This window comes from Thalassophryne amazonica, chromosome 14 (genome assembly GCF_902500255.1).
Source record: "Thalassophryne amazonica chromosome 14, fThaAma1.1, whole genome shotgun sequence".
NCBI lineage: Eukaryota > Metazoa > Chordata > Actinopteri > Batrachoidiformes > Batrachoididae > Thalassophryne > Thalassophryne amazonica.
In genome coordinates this window covers 94,144,534-94,164,967 of record NC_047116.1, presented here as the reverse complement: position 1 = coordinate 94,164,967, position 20,434 = coordinate 94,144,534, and the positions used below count along the sequence as shown (strand labels likewise).

General features: G+C 40.7%; 1 protein-coding gene across 2 annotated transcripts in view; it reads left to right on the top strand.

Moving 5' to 3' along the window:
* LOC117525167 (sterol 26-hydroxylase, mitochondrial) overlaps positions 1–20,434 on the top strand; it is a 38,434-nt gene that overhangs the window by 12,782 nt on the left and 5,218 nt on the right. Inside the window, exons 3-6 of one of the 2 annotated variants that reach the window (XM_034187015.1) lie at positions 575–774; positions 3,792–3,989; positions 9,037–9,200; positions 18,751–18,917. In XM_034187015.1, the coding sequence (XP_034042906.1) occupies positions 575–774; positions 3,792–3,989; positions 9,037–9,200; positions 18,751–18,917 (729 nt within the window). The remainder of the gene's footprint in view (positions 1–574; positions 775–3,791; positions 3,990–9,036; positions 9,201–18,750; positions 18,918–20,434) is intronic. The other variant, XM_034187016.1, reaches the window with a different exon arrangement.

Below are 20,434 nucleotides of genomic sequence, written 5' to 3'. Positions count from 1 at the left end.
ACAAGAGAATGTGGTCCGTTTGGTCCTCATTAGTTGATAATCAGCACCTGATTGTTGCCTTTGTGGAAACATTCACTTGGTGGTAAATCAACAAAATATTCAACTTTTTTTAATTTTTTTAAATTTGAAAATAAGGTTTTAATCTTGTTTAAATGTTTCTTAAAGTAATTTTATGTTACTATTGATTTTGTTTATGAACAATAAAACTCAGTAAGCTATGGTTCCAGTCTCATGTCCAGATACAGATAGACGGTTTGCACCAGGTTGGACAACCACCTGACAAGTGTTTGCATATTGTAAATTACATTGTGCTGAACATATTATTGTAGACATTGTCCAACTCTTAAGAAGTGCTGATTTTTCTCTTTGTAAGTAAGTAAGTAAGTCCCTTCAGCTTCTTGTTTCATTTGGGGTCACCCCGGCATCTGCTGGGTTTGCTTCCTCCACATTACATGGAGAATGGACAGGGCTAGTCTTGAACCTTATGCACTGGAGACAAGCGTGTTTAAAGTGCTTGGCCACCACCACCCATACTTGACCATGATTTTCTCCTTGTGAATGTGTTTATTTCCAGGGAGGGGGAGAGGTGGTACAATCTGAGGTTGATGCTGAACAAGCGCATGCTGCATCCTAAAGACGCTGCCCAGTACGGAGGCGTTATCAATGAAGTCGTTACAGACTTCATCAAGAGGATTTACCATCTGCGCCAGAGCAGCCCAACAGGGGACTTGGTGACCAATGTGGCCAACGAGCTCTATCGATTCTCACTTGAAAGTATGTCACATTAGAACCAAATTATATTTTAATCTTGCACACTCAGGGAGTGCTGACTGCTGAATTAATAGATTAACAGAGGTTCTCAGCGTGTGTAATGTCCCACTAAGACATTTATCGCATTGAGTGATCTGTAGTATTCCAATTTAGGCAGATGTCACATTGACAAGCTTGTACTCCACAGGAATTACTCGGTGTGTAAATACTTTCTAACATTCTACCAGAAATGGAAAAATTAAGATGCACTCATTAATATGTGCATTTATGCAAATATCATAATACTAATGTTCAAACATGAACTTCACAAGCGGTACCTCTTCCATCAATACCTCTACCCCCATGGAGATAATGTGATCACCAGCATTTGTTTGTTCGTTGGTCTGTCTCTTGTAGGCAGGAGATCTCAAAAGGACATGGACAAAATTCTCTGAATTTTAGGGGAGCGGTAGGCCTCAGATTAAGAAAAAGTAGATTAAATGTTACTTGACAACAGGATTAAGGTGTAGATCTTGCCTTTGAGCTCTGATCCAGATTCCTTTGATCTCAATTCTACCTTTGATCTTTGACTTCTGATGCAAATTGCATTGATATTCTTTTTGGTGATTTGTTCAGAAATCAGGATAAAAGCACAGAGAAACTGCAAAAATAAAGAAATCAAAGCAATTAGCAATCAGGTTCAAAGCTCTCTGATCAAGATCAAAAATGGGTCATCAGAGATCAGTGATCAGGCTCAAAGGTAAGATCTGGATCAAAGGTGACAGAAAACTTGATCAAAGATCAGGATCCGCATCACAGGTCAGGATGAGAGGTCAGCGATCAGGTTCAAAACCCAGTGACCAAGACCAATAATGGGTCTTCAGGATCAAAGGTAACATCTGGATCAAAGGGGAAAGAAAACAGGATCAAACATCAGAATCTGTTGTGTGTTGGGGGGTGTGGCTGGATGTTTTGGTGTTCTTTTCTTTTCTTTGCTCTTCAGGTGGCATGAGAACTGATTTGTCTGTGGAGAAGGTGCTGGCTGAAGAATCCTCACCCTCATCAACATCATGTGTAGCACCTGTGACGGGTGCTCACATGCAACCTTAAAGACTTTCAGCTGAAGCAGATAATTGGATGGCGTTCTGCATTTAAGCCATGTGTGATTCAAGCAGAACTGCCGGGAACTCGACCTTGTGATGTCCGTTTGTGAGACGCTGAGGACCGCGCCTGGGTTTGACACATCGAGCCCGTGAAGCAGGAAAGGGTGAGGACACATGCTGTCAGCACACATCAAAGGTGATTAAGTGTTTGATTAATTGTTGATAGTAACTTGGTGTTTTGTTACACAGTATACTGGAATTGTGATGAGAATTGTGCAGCTTGCTTCTCACTGCTGTGGCGTGCGGATAAGTGATCCTCCACCTGTTGTGAGAAGCTGCTCATTTGCATAAAGTTAAAAAATACAGACCTGAATGTGTTGCTGATAGCGTGTGTCACAGAGAGTCAGTTTGTCGTGTCCACCTGGGGGGTGTTTGTCTGGTGGTAGTGGGTCCAGGAATGCCGGGCTTCTATCCTTTTGGGCGCTTAAGAGCGCGCCAACAGTCACTCCACCAGAAGGACGTTCTTTTAGTTTTGTACACATTATTATGCACAGGTGAAAAATAAATTGTTTCTGTTGTTGGAACCGCTTTCTGGTTATTTTTAGCGCTGGGTTCTGTCTGATGCAGGTCCGCTCCTCAACTCGCGTCGACACATAACAGAATCAGCATCAAATGTCAGGATGAGAGGTCAGCACTCAGGTTCAAAGGTGAGAAATCAGAATTAAAAGGCAAGTGTTCAGGATCTTGGGACTGTCTTTCCATAGGTGTACTTTGATCCAGATCTGGTAGACAAAAATGTAGTTTTGGACAGGGGTGGTCCACTCGAGTGGACTATGGGTTGGTCTGCTGAGCCTTGGCTGAGGTGTGCACTCTTGCCTTCTACTTAATATCTTGTGTTCATGTTGTGTTCAGTTTTCATGTTCACAGTAATGACGGGACAACATCCACAACGCCACAGAACTGCCCCAGGTCCTGGATGGCATCCTCCCAGGCAGACAGCCGGTCCATCCCCAACTCTCAAAAGTAACCAATATGGTGCAGCCAGGTGAAACATGGGTGTCCACTTGACCTTCTCCATATGCTGGAGTCCTCAACAAATGCACCTCATGGCCTACATGTCATAGCTGACCTTCCCTCACAAAGCGAGCAATCCTCCTGATGTCAGTATCCTTAAGTAATTGCTCATTTGACACAATGTCCAGCGGTACCCAAGGATCCTTTGAAGAGGCCTTGTTTGTCACTGGTTAGTGTTTAGGTCTTACAACCATACAGTAAAATAGGAAGTACCAGGACCCACACTTGAACCTTCGCTCTCCTACAAAGATATCAGCATTGCCAACCACCTCTTTCTGGCGTTCTCATGACTCTATAAGACCTTCCAAGACATCTGTTGATCTCAATGGACACAGGGACATGAATGTCACTGCTGTGATAAGCAAATGCCTCTACAAGTTCAACCATTTCACCACATACAGGTGCACTTCTGTTGAGTCCAGGAAGCCACTGAGTGCTTGAATCTTGTGGTAGTCTTGATCCAGGACAATTCCAAACCCAGATGCTCAAATTTCTCACTCAGCCTTTCAAATGTTACAATCAGGGTATCCATTAATTCTGCAAAGATCCCACAAGCTCAGTAAACCTTTCTTCGCCAACCAAAATATCTAAGCCACTGATTTCCACCAACCTACCCAACATCCAGTCCATGCAGGCATTGAAGATTGCAGGAGGCAGTACCAGCTGGGTTACTATATACTTCATATGTATAATGAGTTATTTAGAAATATGGAATGAGATATTTAGCATGGCATAAGAGTTCTGTTAAAACCTTAGAAGCAAATGAAGCTTCAGTATTATAAATGACACCAACAGATTCTTCATGAATCAGTCAAACAGTCATTGATTTTATTTTCACCTCTGTTTCAAACTTTGGGTACTCAGGTATTGCCTACATTCTGTTTGAAACAAGAATTGGCTGTTTGGAAAAGGAAATCCCAGACGGTACACAAGAGTTCATCGACTCCATCGCTCAGATGTTCTCCAACAGCACGGCTGTGGTCATGACGCCAAAGTGGAGCCGCAAACTGCTGCCCTACTGGGGGCGCTACATTGCTGGCTGGGAGGGTATTTTCAAGTTCGGTAAGTTGCACCGTTTATGAAGACAGAAAGAAATCCAGTTGAATGAAAACTGAAGCAAATTGTTTATGATCTTGGTTGAATTCTTTACATTATTACATACATTATTACACTGGGCAATTATAACAATTTGAGACTGCATGGAAAATGAAAACAAAACAAATAAAAACCCAGTAATTATTACATTTACTTTGACTTCAGTTTTACTGCTGACAGTCTGAGGATATTTCATGTTTTGTCTGGTCAGCTCTTCCTTTTGTAATGTGTGCAAAATGTGGTTTTTGCATCGTTTTGTTGAAAATGCATGGACGTCCCTCCAAAAGATGTCATCTTGAAGGCAGCATATGTTGCTCAAAAACCTCAGTGTCCTTTTACACATTAATGCTGCCATCCCAGAATAATAAATCACCCCAAGGGCACTAAGACAACCTCATAGCATCACAGACCCTGATGTTTGGACCCTAACAATCTGGAAGTTCCTTTTTATCTTTGATCCGAAGCATACGACATCCATTTCTTCTAAAAAACAAAGGATAAAAGAAAAAGATCCAGAATACTGATTTGTCTGACCACAATATGTTTCCACTGTGTGACGGTTCAACCCAAATGCCTCTGAGCCCAGAGAAGCTGACTCTACCTTTAGACAAGATTAACATGGGACTTCTTTTTTTGCACTGTAAAGATTTATTAATGTATTATAATGTTTGGTGAAGGTTTACCTAAAGAATTCCCTTGCACATATGGTTATATCAGGTATTGATGAATGACAATTACACAGTGTCATCTAAGGGATCAGAGATAGTGGTTGTTCAGCTGAGGCTTGCATCTTTGTCCTTACTCCACTGAAATTCCTCCAGATTCCTTAATGATATTGTGTACTGTAAATTCCTTACATTCTTTCTTTGACAAACATTGTTTTTAAACAATTCAATAAATTTCTCATGCATTTGTTGACAACCGGGAGATCCTCTGCCCATATTTGCTCCTCAAAGACTCAGCCTTTACTGGATACTGATATTTGTATGAAATTATGCTTACAATCAATTGCCCCTTTAAGACTCCTGTTCAGGGCAGTAAATATAACAATACCTCAGTATGCTGGAGACAATGTGGCTCTGACAAGGCTGACCGCTATCATATATTCTGGGCTTGCCCTAAATTACACTCTTACTGGAAAGAAATTCATAAATGTTTGATTTCAGTTTTTGATCGCAACTTGGAATTTAATTTTGAGAATCTTTATTTGGGTAATGCAGATTATTTACAACAGAGAAGTGATAAAAATTGCTACAAGCCCTTCTAGCAGCAAGTAAAAAAAAATATTACTAAGAAATGGCCGACCCCAAATCCTCCCTCAATGACTGGCTGGACCGACATAGTCCTTGAAATTTTCAAAATGGAAAAATTAACCTATCTAATTAATATCAGAAGGGAGGAATTCTATTGTATTTGGAACAAATGGATTACCCCAACAAGAGCAGATTTTTCATGACTTCTTTATCATGCCCAAATTAATTGCTTCAAGTACCATCTGTGAATATTTCTTTTCCACATCCCCCTACTGAGTTGGCTCCCCTTTGTTGTATATACATAGTTCCTTGGTTATTGTCTATTCATATCAATATAGAGATTTTTTTTTTGTATCAAGGGCAATAAAACTGTTTTTCTTTTTAAAAAGAAAGAAGGAAAAAAGGCCCTTTTAAAATGAGGAAAGGAAGGAAGAATGCTGTTTTCTGTGTATATGAAGAAGCACATGTATATGACTTTCTAAAAAAAAAAAAAATAAACAAACAAACAATTTCCCCATCTCAACTTATGCAGGAATGGACGTACATTAAGAAATTAAGCTGAGCTCACAAAACGTGAAGTATCTTGGGTTCATACTGTTGGCAATGAAACAAAATAAATGTAAGAATCACTGCAGGGTTTTGTTGTTGTTTTGTGTTTGTTTTCTGATTTGGGGTTGTATTTGATACGAAATGTTATTTTGCTGTATTATGATAAAATTTATTTTTTATTTGCTGAATATTTTGATGGTTTTGTGTTAACCAATTAAATATTAACAAATGTCCTGTTTCAATGGGACTGCTAACATATAATTTGTCCTCATATGAAATTTTTTTTATTTTTTTAAGTGATGGCAGAAATTCAAGTGCAGCTGCTCCTCATCAAAATATTATCAGTATTTATACAGTATATATACTGATTCTGCTGCTTCCACTGCTTTTATTAATAAATAACACTAAGAAAACAAAGAAGAAAACACCCCTGTGTGTGTTGCTGACGCCTGTGTGGACTTCTCATCTTCTTTATATTATTATGTGTTTGTTTTTCTATTTTTTGTTTCTTCAGCATTGTAAAACTTTGTAAAAACCTTATAAGTGCACTGTAAAAGAATTTGACCAATGTTTACTCCAAAAATTGTGGCAACAAAGTGACACATAATATAACTGATTTTAAGTTCTGCAATTTTGATTAAACAGTATCGAATACATTAACTAAACATAATAATAATAATAATGATAATAATATGTTAATTAAAGGAACAGTTGAAATGTGTTGGATTTAGTAATAGCACCACAAATGATAAGTTATATTGTCAAAAACCATTTAGTAAATCCTACTCCATTTCACAAGGAAAGCACTCAACAAAAATATAAACGCAACACTTTTGGTTTTGCTCCCATTTTGTATGAGATGAACTCAAAGATCTAAAACTTTTTCCACATATACAATATCACCATTTCTCTCAAATATTGTTCACAAACCAGTCTAAATCTGTGATAGTGAGCACTTCTCCTTTGTTGAGATAATCCATCCCACCTCACAGGTGTGCCATACCAAAATGCTGATTAGACACCATGATTAGTGCACAGGTGTGCCTTAGACTGCCCACAATAAAAGGCCACTCTGAAAGGTGCAGTTTTATCACACAGCACAATGCCACAGATATCGCAAGATTTGAAGGAGCGTGCAGTTGGCATGCTGACAGCAGGAATGTCAACCAGAACTGTTGCTCGTGTATTGAATGTTCATTTCTCTACCATAAGCCGTCTCCAAAGGTGTTTCAGAGAATTTGGCAGTACATCCAACCAGCCTCACAACCACAGACCACGTGTAACCACACCAGCCCAGGACCTCCACATCCAGCATGTTCACCTCCAAGATCATCTGAGACCAGCCACTCGGACAGCTGCTGGAACAATCGGTTTGCATAACCAAAGAACTTCTGCACAAACTGTCAGAAACTGTCTCAGGGAAGCTCATCTGCATGCTTGTCTTCCTCATCGGGGTCTCCACCTGACTCCAGTTCGTCGTCGTAACCGATTTGAGTGGGCAAATGCTCACATTCGCTGCCGTTTGGCACATTGGAGAGGTGTTCTCTTCACGGATGATGCGAAGGAGATGTGTTGCACTGCATGAGGCAAATGGTGGTCACACCAGATACTGACTGGTATCCCCCCCCAATAAAACAAAACTGCACCTTTCAGAGTGGCCTTTTATTGTGGGCAGTCTAAGGCACACCTGTGCACTAATCATGGTGTCTAATCAGCATCTTGATATGGCACACCTGTGAGGTGGGATGGATTATCTCAGCAAAGGAGAAGTGCTCAATATCACAGATTTAGACTGGTTTGTGAACAGTATTTGAAAGAAATGGTGATATTGTGTATGTGGAAAAAGTTTTAGATCGTTGAGTTAATCTCATACAAAATGGGAGCAAAACCAAAAGTGTTGCGTTTATATTTTTGTTGAGTATATTTACTAAGTATCTGAGCAAAAATAATTTAGATTTACTAAATATCTGGGGAAAACTGATTCATATTTACTGATAATCTCGGTGAAATTGACATATTTATTATTTATATGGGTGAAATTGATTTACATTCACTAATTAACTTGGTGACACTGATTTACATTTACTAGTTAACTCGGTGACATTGATTTTACATTTACTAATTAACTTGGTGACATTGATTTACATTTACTAGTTAACTCAGTGACATTGATTAACATTTACTAATTAACTGGGTGAAATTGATTTACATTTACTAATTAATTGGGTGACACTGATTTACATTTACTACTTCTCTGCATAAAAATGATTTGAAGTAAATAAAATAAATCATATCAACTCATATTCTAGCACAAAAGTAAGTAATTAAGGCCCTTCGGCTGCTCCTTTGTTTGTACTCGGGGTCGCCACGGCAAATCCAAGGTGGATCTGTGTGTTGATTTGGGCACAGTTTTTACACCACGTCTTTCGCAAGTCTGACGCAAGTCCACTTTGCATGTCATTCACTTGGCTTAATGTTGCCTTTATCACTTTGGTTGATATTCACTGAAATGCATCTTTTTTGTTCTTCTGATGCTGCATTTGGTAATTAAAAAGATCAGGTGTGTTGCCGACCTGACTATGCTACCACACTGGGATTTGGGTGTAATGTTGGTAGTTCTGCTTTCAAAATTTGAAGCTGGAAGGTTTGTAATTTGTATGCAATAAATACTTTGGTTGTTGTTGTTGCTGTTGTTGGTAATTAGTTAGGTTGTGGACATGAAAACTAGTTACTAGGGGATAATAAAGAATCATATATGCCCTTCATTAAAGTGGACTCCTTATAGACTCTTGGTGAAGCCCAGTCATGCTGAAATTTGAACTTCTCAGAAACGCAGTAATTTGGGATGTCTTGTTTAAAGTGAGTGAGTATTAGATAAATTTTGTTCAAGTTACTACAAGCAAGTATGACTGATGTATGCAAGGACGCTGGCATGCACGGACAGAGTGCATTTTTTAATCTCTTCTGGCTTTTTGACTGGTGGAGCATAATGTAAAAATGGGGCAAAAGAAACCATGCTGCTTATTGGCACCATCATACTCATCAGGGCATAAAACCCTTAGCATTATACAACAGATTCATTTGGGACAAAGGTAACACCTGAAGTTTAACTCAGTCCTGTGTAAAAACAGTTTAAATTTTAATTCGTAAAGATTTAACATTACGTTTGGACACATTGTTTACTAAAAATAATGCTTCAAATTCTTTTTTAGCTATAAAACTGATTGACAAAAAGATGGAGGTCATTGAAGAACGTGCAAAGAAGAACGAGGAGGTGGAGGGAGAATACCTAACATATCTCCTCGCTAACTCTCAAATGAACACTAAAGAGGTGTACTCCAGCATCGCCGAGCTGCTGCTAGCCGGAGTGGACACGGTAAATATGATACTCTGCCCAATACCAACAAATAAGACCTGCAGGGACTATATGTGGATAGAGTGGACATACAGTAGATGTAGAAATTCTTCACACCCTTCAACTTTTGCAACTTTATGCCATTTTGGAAAAATAGCATCAACCTTCTCTGTGTTAAATTTTTTGAAAATGATCACTTTCAAAGTACAAGTGGTAATTGAGAGGTTTTGAGCCGACCCAATAAAAGTAGAGTGTGCTTCTCCATCTGTTGCACTCTGAGAAACCAGAGAGGCAAAAAGTCTTGATCACCAAAAAGCTGACACGTCCCTTCAACGCAAAATGTATACACGGCACCTGTGGCAGGAGTTCCAGACAGTGAAAGGGTCTAAGCCCACTGTAAGGACCCCTTCCTACCAACACCTTCTGTGCTCATTTTGAGTCCAGTGGCAACAGGAGGGCACAAAGGCTTCCACCATCACCCACTGACTGGATATTTCAGCTGCCTAACTGCCACCAACATTTTTTCCTAAATCCTCAGAAGACTGCAGGAGGAGACGTGTTCTGAGGGACTGTGCAGAACATCTTCAACATGTCCACCTGTCTTTAAGTGTACCACCATAGCATCTGTACCTAAAAAAAACCAACCCAGTCTGTATGGATGACTACCACTCAATGACCATGACGTGTTTTGCGTGGCTTGTTATGGAGCACATCAAATCCTACTTCTCTGCCAACCTGGATCCCTGTGATTTGCATACAGGGCAAACCAGGATATTTAGGTTCTTGTTATCATATACACACATTAATATTATCATTATTATTTTTATTATTGTTATCAGTATTATTGATATTTTATTTTATTATTACTTCTATTTTATCATTTGATTTTTAAATGGACAACTGTTGTGTGTTGGGGGGTGTGGCTGGATGTTTTGGTGTTCTTTTCTTTTCTTTGCTCTTCAGGTGGCATGAGGGCTGATTTGTCTGTGAAGAAGGTGCTGGCTGAAGAGTCTTCACCCTCATCAACATCATGGAAAGCACCTGTGATCGGTGCTCACGTGCAACCTGGACGACTTGCAGCTGAAGCAGATAATTGGATGGCGTTCTGCATTTAAGTCATGTGTGATTCAAGCAGAACTGCCGGGAAATCGACCTTGTGACGTTCGTTTGTGAGACGCTGAGGACCGCGCCTGGGTTTGACACATCGAGCCCGTGAAGCAGGGAGGGGTGAGGACACATGCTGTCAGCACACACGAAAGGTAATTAAGTGTTTAGGTACTTGTTGATAGTAACTTGGTGTTTTGTTACACAGTATACTGGAATTGTAAAGAGAATTGCGCAGTTTGCTTCTCACTGCTGTGGCGTGAAGGATAAGTGATCCTCCACTTGTTGTGAGAAGCTGCTCATTTGCATAAAGTAAAAAAAAAAGGACACTGACCTGAGTGTGTTGCTGGCAGCGTGTGTTTATTGGAAGATATAGTTGTATCTGTTGATTTACCTCACCATCTCTTTGCTTCACAGAGAATCAGTTTGTCGTGTCCACCTGGGGGGTGTTTGGCGGTGGTAGGAAGTCCAGGAGCGCCGGCTTTAATCCTTGCGGGCGCTGGAGAGCGAGCCGCGGATCACTCCACCAGAAGGACGTTGTTTTTTTTATGTTTTTACACTTTTTAACACAGGTGTATAATAAATAGTTTTTGTTTGGAACCGCTTTCTGGTTATTTTTAGCGCTGGGTCCTGTCTGACGCAGGTTCGCTCCTCAATCCGCGTCGACACATAACAGACAACAATGGAAATAAGTGTTTTCACTTTCTTATGTCATGCATGCAATTTTAATGTATTTTACAATTATATCATTAACTTATTAATAAACCAATGCACCCATGCACACTTTTAATATGTAGATAATTGTAGAGAAGCTTGAATCTTCGACTGGACTGGGTTGCTTGACGCAAGGACGTTTCGCTTCAAATCGCAGAAGCTTCCTCAGCTAAAATTCTTGCTTTGGAAGTCTGACTTCTGTCTGACTCTTGTAGAGAAGAATAAAACAGAAGCAAACAAAAGCTGGAGTTTTAAACCTAACCAGACCCTTCCTACTGAGAGGCAGACTGCTGTAGGCTAGTGACTAAACAACAGCTAAACAACAGCTGTCCCTCTAATGATGGGATGGATGCCTTTCTGATGGCTCCCTTGATGACGTGAATGACTCATTACCATGAACAAAAGACTGAAACTCCTTTGACCTGAGTACCCCAAAGTGTGCCTCAGACCCCCTCCCCAGTTAAGGCTGGATTTCAGACATTTCACAAAGAATGCCTCCTTGACCCCTCTCTCAAACCATTTCTTCTCTCTAGCTAATATTTTAACTTCCTTGTCCACTGACTGAGGTCCACTGGCACCCTCTCTGCGGTGCTGGTATAGCCTTTTGTGTAAAGGTTGCTTCGTTTCACCTATGTAGTGTTCATTACAGTTTTCCTGACATCTGATATAATACACTACATTGCTCTGTTTGTAACTAGGGATCCTGTCCTTAGGGTGAACTAATTTCTGTCTCAAGGTGTTAACCGGTTTAAAGGAAACTAGGATTTTGTGCTGTCTGAAGATCCTCTGTAGTTTTTCCCCTACTCCTGCTAAATAAGGGAGAGACACTCCTCTTCTTCTTGTCTCCGTCTCCTGTCTATCTGGTCTCTTTGTTCTGTGGGACTTCTGCACTTTGTCCAGGGACCATCGTGGGTACCCACATACTGTGAGGGCTTTCTGGACACGTTGTTGTTCTTTAGCCCTTCCCTCTGCAGTTGTGGGCACCTGTAGGGCTCTGTGTTGAAGCATCCTGATCACCCCGAGCTTGTGTTCAAGGGGGTGGTTTGAGCCAAAGAGCAGATATTGGTCAGTGTGAGTGGGTTTTCTGTAAACCCCTGTCTGGAGCTGCCTGTTCTCTCCAATCGTAACATCACAGTCCAAGAAGGCTAAATGGTTGTTTCTGGCATCCTCACGTGTGAACTTGATATTGACGTCCACCGAGTTGATGTGTTCTGTAAAGTCCTCAACTTGCTGTTGCTTGATTTTAACCCATGTGTCATCAACATATCTGAACCAGTGACTGGGAGTGATGCCCGTGAAAGATGTCAAGGCTGTCTTCTCCACTCGCTCCATGTACAGATTGGCCACAATGGGGGATACCGGAGACCCCATTGCACAACCATGGATCTGTCTGTAGTAATTCCCCCTAAACAGGAAATACGTGGTGTTGAGACAGATCTCCAAGAGTTGGCAGATGTGGTCTGGTGTGAGTTTGGTCCTTTCAAGCAGAGACACATCCTCCAGCACTCTCTGCCTCACAGCTGAGACAGCAAGGGGGAATTCTTTGTGAAACGTTTGAAACCCAGCCTTAACCGGGGAGGGGGTCTGAGACACACTTTATCCCCTGTTTACAATGGGGTACTCAGGTCAAAGGAGTTTCAGTCTTTTGTTCATGGTAATGAGTCATTCACGTCATCAAGGGAGCCATCAGAAAGGCATCCATCCCATCATTAGAGGGACAGCTGTTGTTTAGCTGTTGTTTAGTCACTAGCCTATAGCAGTCTGCCTCTCAGTAGGAGGGGACTGGTTCGGTTTAAAACTCCAGCTTTTGTTGGCTTCTGTTTTATTCTTCTCTACAAGAGTCAGACAGAAGTCAGACTTCCAGAGCAAGAATTTTAGCTGAGGAAGCTTCTGCGATTTGAAGCGAAACGTCCTTGCGTCAAGCAACCCAGTCCAGTCGAAGATTCAAGCTTCTCTACTATGGAAACCACCTGGACAACTGAGAGCCTACACAGAAATATGTAGATAATCGGCATGTAAATGAGATGTTCAGACATCTTAAAGCTGTGTAACAATTCATTTTGTGGTGAACTGTGTGAAATAATGAAAGACAAGCGAGAGCTTTTGTCTTTTTGCCACTCTGCCACTAGGAGCCACTCTTATTTTTTTTTAGATAAAACAACACAGGGGCAGCATAAAACACGAGACACTTTTCACTTATGGTGACAACATGGTGACACTTAACTCACTAAACCAATTGAACTACAAAAACACAATAAATCAACAACACTAACAACATTTTAAAACTAATATTAACCACAATAGCAACATTTAAAACCCCCAAAACCCAGAACTCCCATAATACATTGTAGCACAACAATTTACAGGTGTAGCGACCGGACCGGCAATTGCTCCAATTTAATTTTGCCGAGTATCATCATCATGACATGATTACGCATTTCTTAATGCAGTTATATGGTCAGTTGATTTTACTCTTTATTCACATGTAGGAGCGCAGAGTGCATTTATTTTTTATTTCCCCTTCCTTTTCCGTGACCACCAATCACAGCTGTTACAGGACCACGTCATACCTAGCAAGGGGGTCAAGCCCACCTCCTCACTAAGATAGGAGTTTCTGTCAACTCCTTGCCCAGAGTTGCTCTCAGACACCTCTTGGATCTCTCTTAGGCTGGGAGTCCTTGCCACGATATTTTAGGCTAAGTTAGGAGCTCTTTGAAAGGACTTTGAGATGCACTGGACATACGGGCCTTGGCTTTTAATGACTTGCTGGACTCAGTCATCAGAAATATATCTATATGTGGTGAAAGTGTTGAACTTCACCTGTTGGAGACGTTCACTTATCTCAGCAGGGAGATTCGTGTCTCTGGATCCTCAGCTTTTGAGATTGAGAGATGCCTGGGAACAGCTTATGGAGTCATGAGGTCGCTGGACAGAGGTGTTTAATGACAAGTCTTTAGGGTCCTGGTGCTGCCTGTCTTACTGTGAGGTTGTGAGACTTGGATGTTAACTAGTGATCTAAGGTGACAAATGGATGTCTTTGGTAGCAGGTCTCTCTGGAGGAGAGTTAGAGAGACTAAAATGAGGAGTATCGCTTGCATTGTGGGGGAGCATGAGATTTGTTTTATTTTTTTTGTCCTGTTGTGTGTTTCTCTGTGCATGATCCAGCACAGAGATGCCTATGTGTTGAGAACCCCAGTCATCAATTCATCAATCAATTTTATTTATATAGCGCCAAATCACAACAAACAGTTGTCCCAAGGCGCTTTATATTGTAAGGCAAGGCCATACAATAATTACGTAAAAACCCCAACGGTCAAAACGACCCCCTGTAAGCAAGCACTTGGCGACAGTGGGAAGGAAAAACTCCCTTTTAACAGGAAGAAACCTCCAGCAGAACCAGGCTCAGGGAGGGGCAGTCTTCTGCTGGGACTGGTTGGGGCTGAGGGAGAGAACCAGGAAAAAGACATGCTGTGGAAGAGAGCAGAGATCAATCACTAATGATTAAATGCAGAGTGGTGCATACAGAGCAAAAAGAGAAAGAAACACTCAGTGCATCATGGGAACCCCCCGGCAGTCTAAGTCTATAGCAGCATAACTAAGGGATGGTTCAGGGTCACCTGATCCAGCCCTAACTATAAGCTTTAGCAAAAAGGAAAGTTTTAAGCCTAATCTTAAAAGTAGAGAGGGTGTCTGTCTCCCTGATCTGAATTGGGAGCTGGTTCCACAGAAGAGGAGCCTGAAAGCTGAAGGCTCTGCCTCCCATTCTACTCTTACAAACCCTAGGAACTACAAGTAAGCCTGCAGTCAAAGAGCGAAGCACTCTATTGGGGTGATATGGTACTATGAGGTCCTTAAGATAAGATGGGACCTGATTATTCAAAACCTTATAAGTAAGAAGAAGAATTTTAAATTCTATTCTAGAATTAACAGGAAGCCAATGAAGAGAGGCCAATACGGGTGAGATATGCTCTCTCCTTCTAGTCCCCGTCAGTACTCTAGCTGCAGCATTTTGAATTAACTGAAGGCTTTTCAGGGAACTTTTAGGACAACCTGATAATAATGAATTACAATAGTCCAGCCTAGAGGAAATAAATGCATGAATTAGTTTTTCAGCATCACTCTGAGACAAGACCTTTCTAATTTTAGAGATATTGCGTAAATGCAAAAAAGCAGTCCTACATATTTGTTTAATATGCGCTTTGAATGACATATCCTGATCAAAAATGACTCCAAGATTTCTCACAGTATTACTAGAGGTCAGGGTAATGCCATCCAGAGTAAGGATCTGGTTAGACACCATGTTTTTAAGATTTGTGGGGCCAAGTACAATAACTTCAGTTTTATCTGAGTTTAAAAGCAGGAAATTAGAGGTCATCCATGTCTTTATGTCTGTAAGACAATCCTGCAGTTTAGCTAATTGGTGTGTGTCCTCTGGCTTCATGGATAGATAAAGCTGGGTATCATCTGCGTAACAATGAAAATTTAAGCAATGCCGTCTAATAATACTGCCTAAGGGAAGCATGTATAAAGTGAATAAAATTGGTCCTAGCACAGAACCTTGTGGAACTCCATAATTAACCTTAGTCTGTGAAGAAGATTCCCCATTTACATGAACAAATTGTAATCTATTAGATAAATATGATTCAAACCACCGCAGCGCAGTGCCTTTAATACCTTGGTGGTTGGTGTTGGCTGAAACATTCTGCCTCCTATGGGATTATTTCACTATCAGACAAGATACTCACATGAATCACATATCTGATTAAAGCTCAGAATCTTCTACATAAGGCAGTGTCATTACTTTTCCACATAGTCACATTCCCTTTCCACACACTTACACCAACACTGGACAGCTTTATGCATCCCGTCTGTGAAGAAACTGGGTGTCTTCTGTCAGCACCAGCGACCCTGCTTGCACCTCTGCATCATTAGAGTGATGATGTCCCTACAGGTGTTCTTTTAGTTTGGGAAACAGGAAAAGTCAGCAGACATGAGTTCCGGACTGTAAGGCAGGAGGAGTAAGATTTGCGCAGCTGCAATGTATCCTGTGTTTGTTGACTTGTGTGGAAGAGCACTGTCATGCTGAACAGAAGCGGTTTCTGATATGGGCGATATGGGCAGCCGCCCAGGGCGGCTTCTTATCTGGGGCGGCATGACCGACCCCCGGTCCCCCCAAACGCATTGCAACCGCTGCAGCAGTGCCTACCGCTATACTCCACTTGTGGGTAATGAGCACCCTCTGCTTGCTGTGTGGTGCATGTAGATTTCTGTCATGGTCTGACAGACAGGTAACAGGTTCTGGAGGTTTGGAGGAGGTTTTGTTGTGTTGGTGCTGGCAACTGTCAATCTGGCAACCCTGGGGATGGGCGGGGGTGATAACCTATTCTGCTTCAGTGTGTATTATGGAAGATGGAAAAGAAAAGGGCAAAGCCATCAGGTGTGCAGTTTAGGAAGAAGAGAAAAGAAGAAGAGGAGAAACGAGCAAAAGATAAAGGTAAGCAGAAGCTGTGTCATTTCTTGTGTGAAATGTGTTATGTAGGCTGTAACCTGCTGCACATTAAACTATATCTTCTTGTTCAAAGTACAGTACCAGCAAATAGGTTTTCTACAATGTTCATTTGTACATTTTAATTTGTATTTCTTGTTTGAAAAGTAATAGTGTAGTTAGTAGTCTATTACTGAATCATTGTCTCTTATTGAATTATTATTAATGAAGGATAGGACTTTACACAACAGTTGTGCAATTCATTTTGTTCCCCAAAATGTGAAATACTGTAAATTGTCCTACAAAAAAGTTCAGACCTTCCTCCAGTTGTGCAGTGAGATTTGTGTCTTTATCAAAGTGCCACTGTACACATAATTTCTCAAATGGTTTTATATTGGTGCAATTTAGAAATGCCTTATTTTTATTTTATTTTATTTTTTGTTTTATTTCTACAGTATTCATTTTTTATTTGTATTTTATACTTTGAACTTACACAGTATTACAGTTTATTTTTTGTCTTGATATGTTTGTTTACAGTAATATTTTTATTTTATTTATTTTTTGTATTTATTTCTACATTATTTATTTTCTTATTTGTGTGTTTATACTTTTAACTTACCCAGTATTACAGTTTGTTTGTTTATTTATTTATTTTTTTTGTTATGTTTATAGTAATATTTAAGTTTCTTCCACGTTTTTTCAAATAAAAATTGAAAAGAAATTCTGATTGTGCCTGTGATGGTGGGGGGATCCTCCGGTTAAAACCTGTCTGTCAGACAATGGCAGAAAGATACATGCACCACACAGAAGGCAGAGGGCGCTTATTACCCCCCCAAGTGGAGTAGCGCAGTATGCCCTGCTGCCGCAATTGCATTTGGGGGGGGGCGCGCCGGTGGGGTTGCTTGCCCAGGGCGCCAAACAGACTAGGACCGCCACTGATGCTGAGGAATAACTGTTCCAGGACGAACCTGCTTCCAGCGTGTGAGCCGTGTTTGAAAAGTACCCACATGTTGGTCAGGGTGAACGTGTTGCCGTCTTTAAAAAATTCTGCAAGGATTATGCCATTGCATCCGCACTTAATGCTGTACATCTTTGGTTATTATGGGGTTCCCCCTACAGGTCTGGTCATGCAGACTTGTCCTGGCTGGATTTTCACCTTTCAGACTCGTTGCCCACCTACTGACTGTACTGACATCAACACAGGCATATTGCTATAGACACTCATTCATTGATGAATGTCCACAGGTGCACGACTCCACCGTGAGGAATTCATTAACAGCACGTTGTTTCAAATACTCCCATGAAGCCTGAATTATTATTTTTTTTTTTTGTTCTCCCCAAAACGGCATAAAGAAATGAAAAATATCTGATCAGTTGATGCATACGTACATACTCTACACACTATGATATAAATGTACAAGTATATACACATCTGTCTATATTGGTGTTTTTGGCCATGTATGACTTCATCATGTGACTTCTGTGGGATATCATTATGATGTCATTTATACAATCACAAATATTTTACTGATCAATATGTGCTTTAGATCATCCATTGAGGCTTTTTGGTTGTTGAGATATACAAAAAAAAAAAAAGCTTTTCAGACCATGTTTTCCCTTAAATTTGACCTTTGACCAAACTACTCCAAAATCTAAAAATCTACTAATGATGCAACTACCACTTATCTTTTGTAATATTGAAAAAACTGCCAAAGTAGCAGATTTCTCAAGGATATACTGAAGTTTTGAAACCTATGTGTACAAGCCCCACTGACAGCAGATCTCAGCGGGGCTTGTACACGTAGATTCATTCGCTGAGATCAGATCTCGGTCTATCATTGAATGCAAAGCACAAATCTGCACCTCTTTAGGTACATTAAACTCAAACGTTTTATTCGTCATCCTGACGAAGCAACATTTGAGTTCAGGATCCATGCAGACTGCCAAGATGACTTAGTACGCTGCCTTTCTTAAACAGACTGCACAATGATCAAGTGAAACTGGTTCATCTTGTCACCACGTGTCACGATGACTGACAACCAGATAAGTTTTGAACGGAGCTGACATTGACCCGTAGCACTCCTACCCATACCCAGAAGAGCCTTTATTAATAACGTCTGCCAACCAACATGGTGGACAAACAGTAATCACGTGCACTAATGACATCATCCCATCACAACTCATGATCTTTCTGACATTCCGTGCTTGTGGACTGCATCGAAATGGCAATATATTTGAATATTGACTCTGGGTTTTGCTGTTATCCAGACATCCAATACTCTGACATGGACTATGTACTTGCTCTCAAAGTACCCTCAAGAACAGGACACGCTCCATAAAGAAGTGTCCTCTTGGTTGTTGGCAGACACCATCCCCTCAGCTGAAGAGGTTACCCGCATGCCGTACCTCAAGGCTGTCATCAAAGAGGCCCTGAGGTGAGACAGAACACATTGTTACCACGCCTGAGCCTTGTTTCCTGATAACCATCCATCATAAGAATGTACTTGTCAACATCTTTTCCCCCCATCGTAGTAACTCATAAAGACAAATGCCTGCTAACTAAGAGTTTATGGCCTTAATGACATTACCACTACTATCAAAATTCACATTGTCTAGAAAAAAAAAATGAATTAAAAAGTTTGCCTGAAGGGAAAACTTTCAAAAGATCAGACTACCTTGACCGAGTTCCGGCAGCAACGGTTGAGACCAAGAGTGACATCATAGATCAAGTGCGGGCTTTCACAGACTTGTGCAAAGCATTATGGGAAGCACATGGTGGCAGCCAATCAGACTAGACAGGAACAGTGACGTCATTGGCTGGTTTCTCTCTGGCTCCCAATCTAACATGGCGGAAAACATCGTGAAACTGCGGCGTTTCTGTGTAAATCTAAGAAATTTGTCATATATTACATAAACGCCAGCGAGAAATACACACTTCTAAAATGAAAACGCTGTTTTCGTAACCTGATAACACCTCTGGAGTGATTTACAAGACATTTCACGAACGTGATCGTCCCCTCACTCGAGAACAAGAGCCTGAAGTACTTGAACTCCTTCACTCCCCCATTTGTTAAAAACTCTTTCATGCCTACATGTCAACAGGTTGTAATCCCCCTACCCCCTAAAATTAAAATAAAATACCAGCCATTGAGTCCTTTTCATTTCAATCAATCAATCAATCAACTTTTTTCTTATATAGCGCCAAATCACAACAAACAGTTGCCCCAAGGCGCTCCATTTGCATATAACAACCTGTATATTGTTACCATTGTAAAGGAATCAGTTTGGATTTTGTAGGAAAATAATCACCATCCTGGCATCCGTCCAGGAGACAATGGTGAAGTGTCGCTACACTTTGTTCTGCTCAACACCACACTCTGTCCCACTTGACGCTATGCTTTGATACCACGCTTTGTTCCCCTTGACCAGTGGTGGGCACAGCTAACCAAATAGTTAGCTTCGATAACAGCTAATCAGCTAACTGAAAAGTTATCTTTTATAATACTAAACTGATAAACCACCCAAAAATTTATTGGAAGCTACAGCTAACCGATAACTTTCAAAATTGCGTTTTAACACCACGATCACAAACCCAAACAATGAATCACCACTTCTGTCTTTGTGTGCTGTGCCCCCTGCTGGAAGCTCCTGTTTACTACGTCTTTTACTCTACCGCAGCAAAAGGAGTCTGACCACCAGGTTGTTACAACAACAACAAAAAAAATTCATTATTCCTTAACCGCATACAGCAGTTCCACTGTGAGGCAGAGGTCTTGGAAAATAAAGCAGTTTTGGCTTATGGTTTTGATTTATAAATTAAATTATTCTGTATAGAATAACTACATTAATGACTGTCATTTGTACAAAGTTAAAATATAACACATAACTTTTAATTTTAAATAATGCACTAATTCTGAAGTTTTGTAACAAACACACACAGATGCCAAAGGGA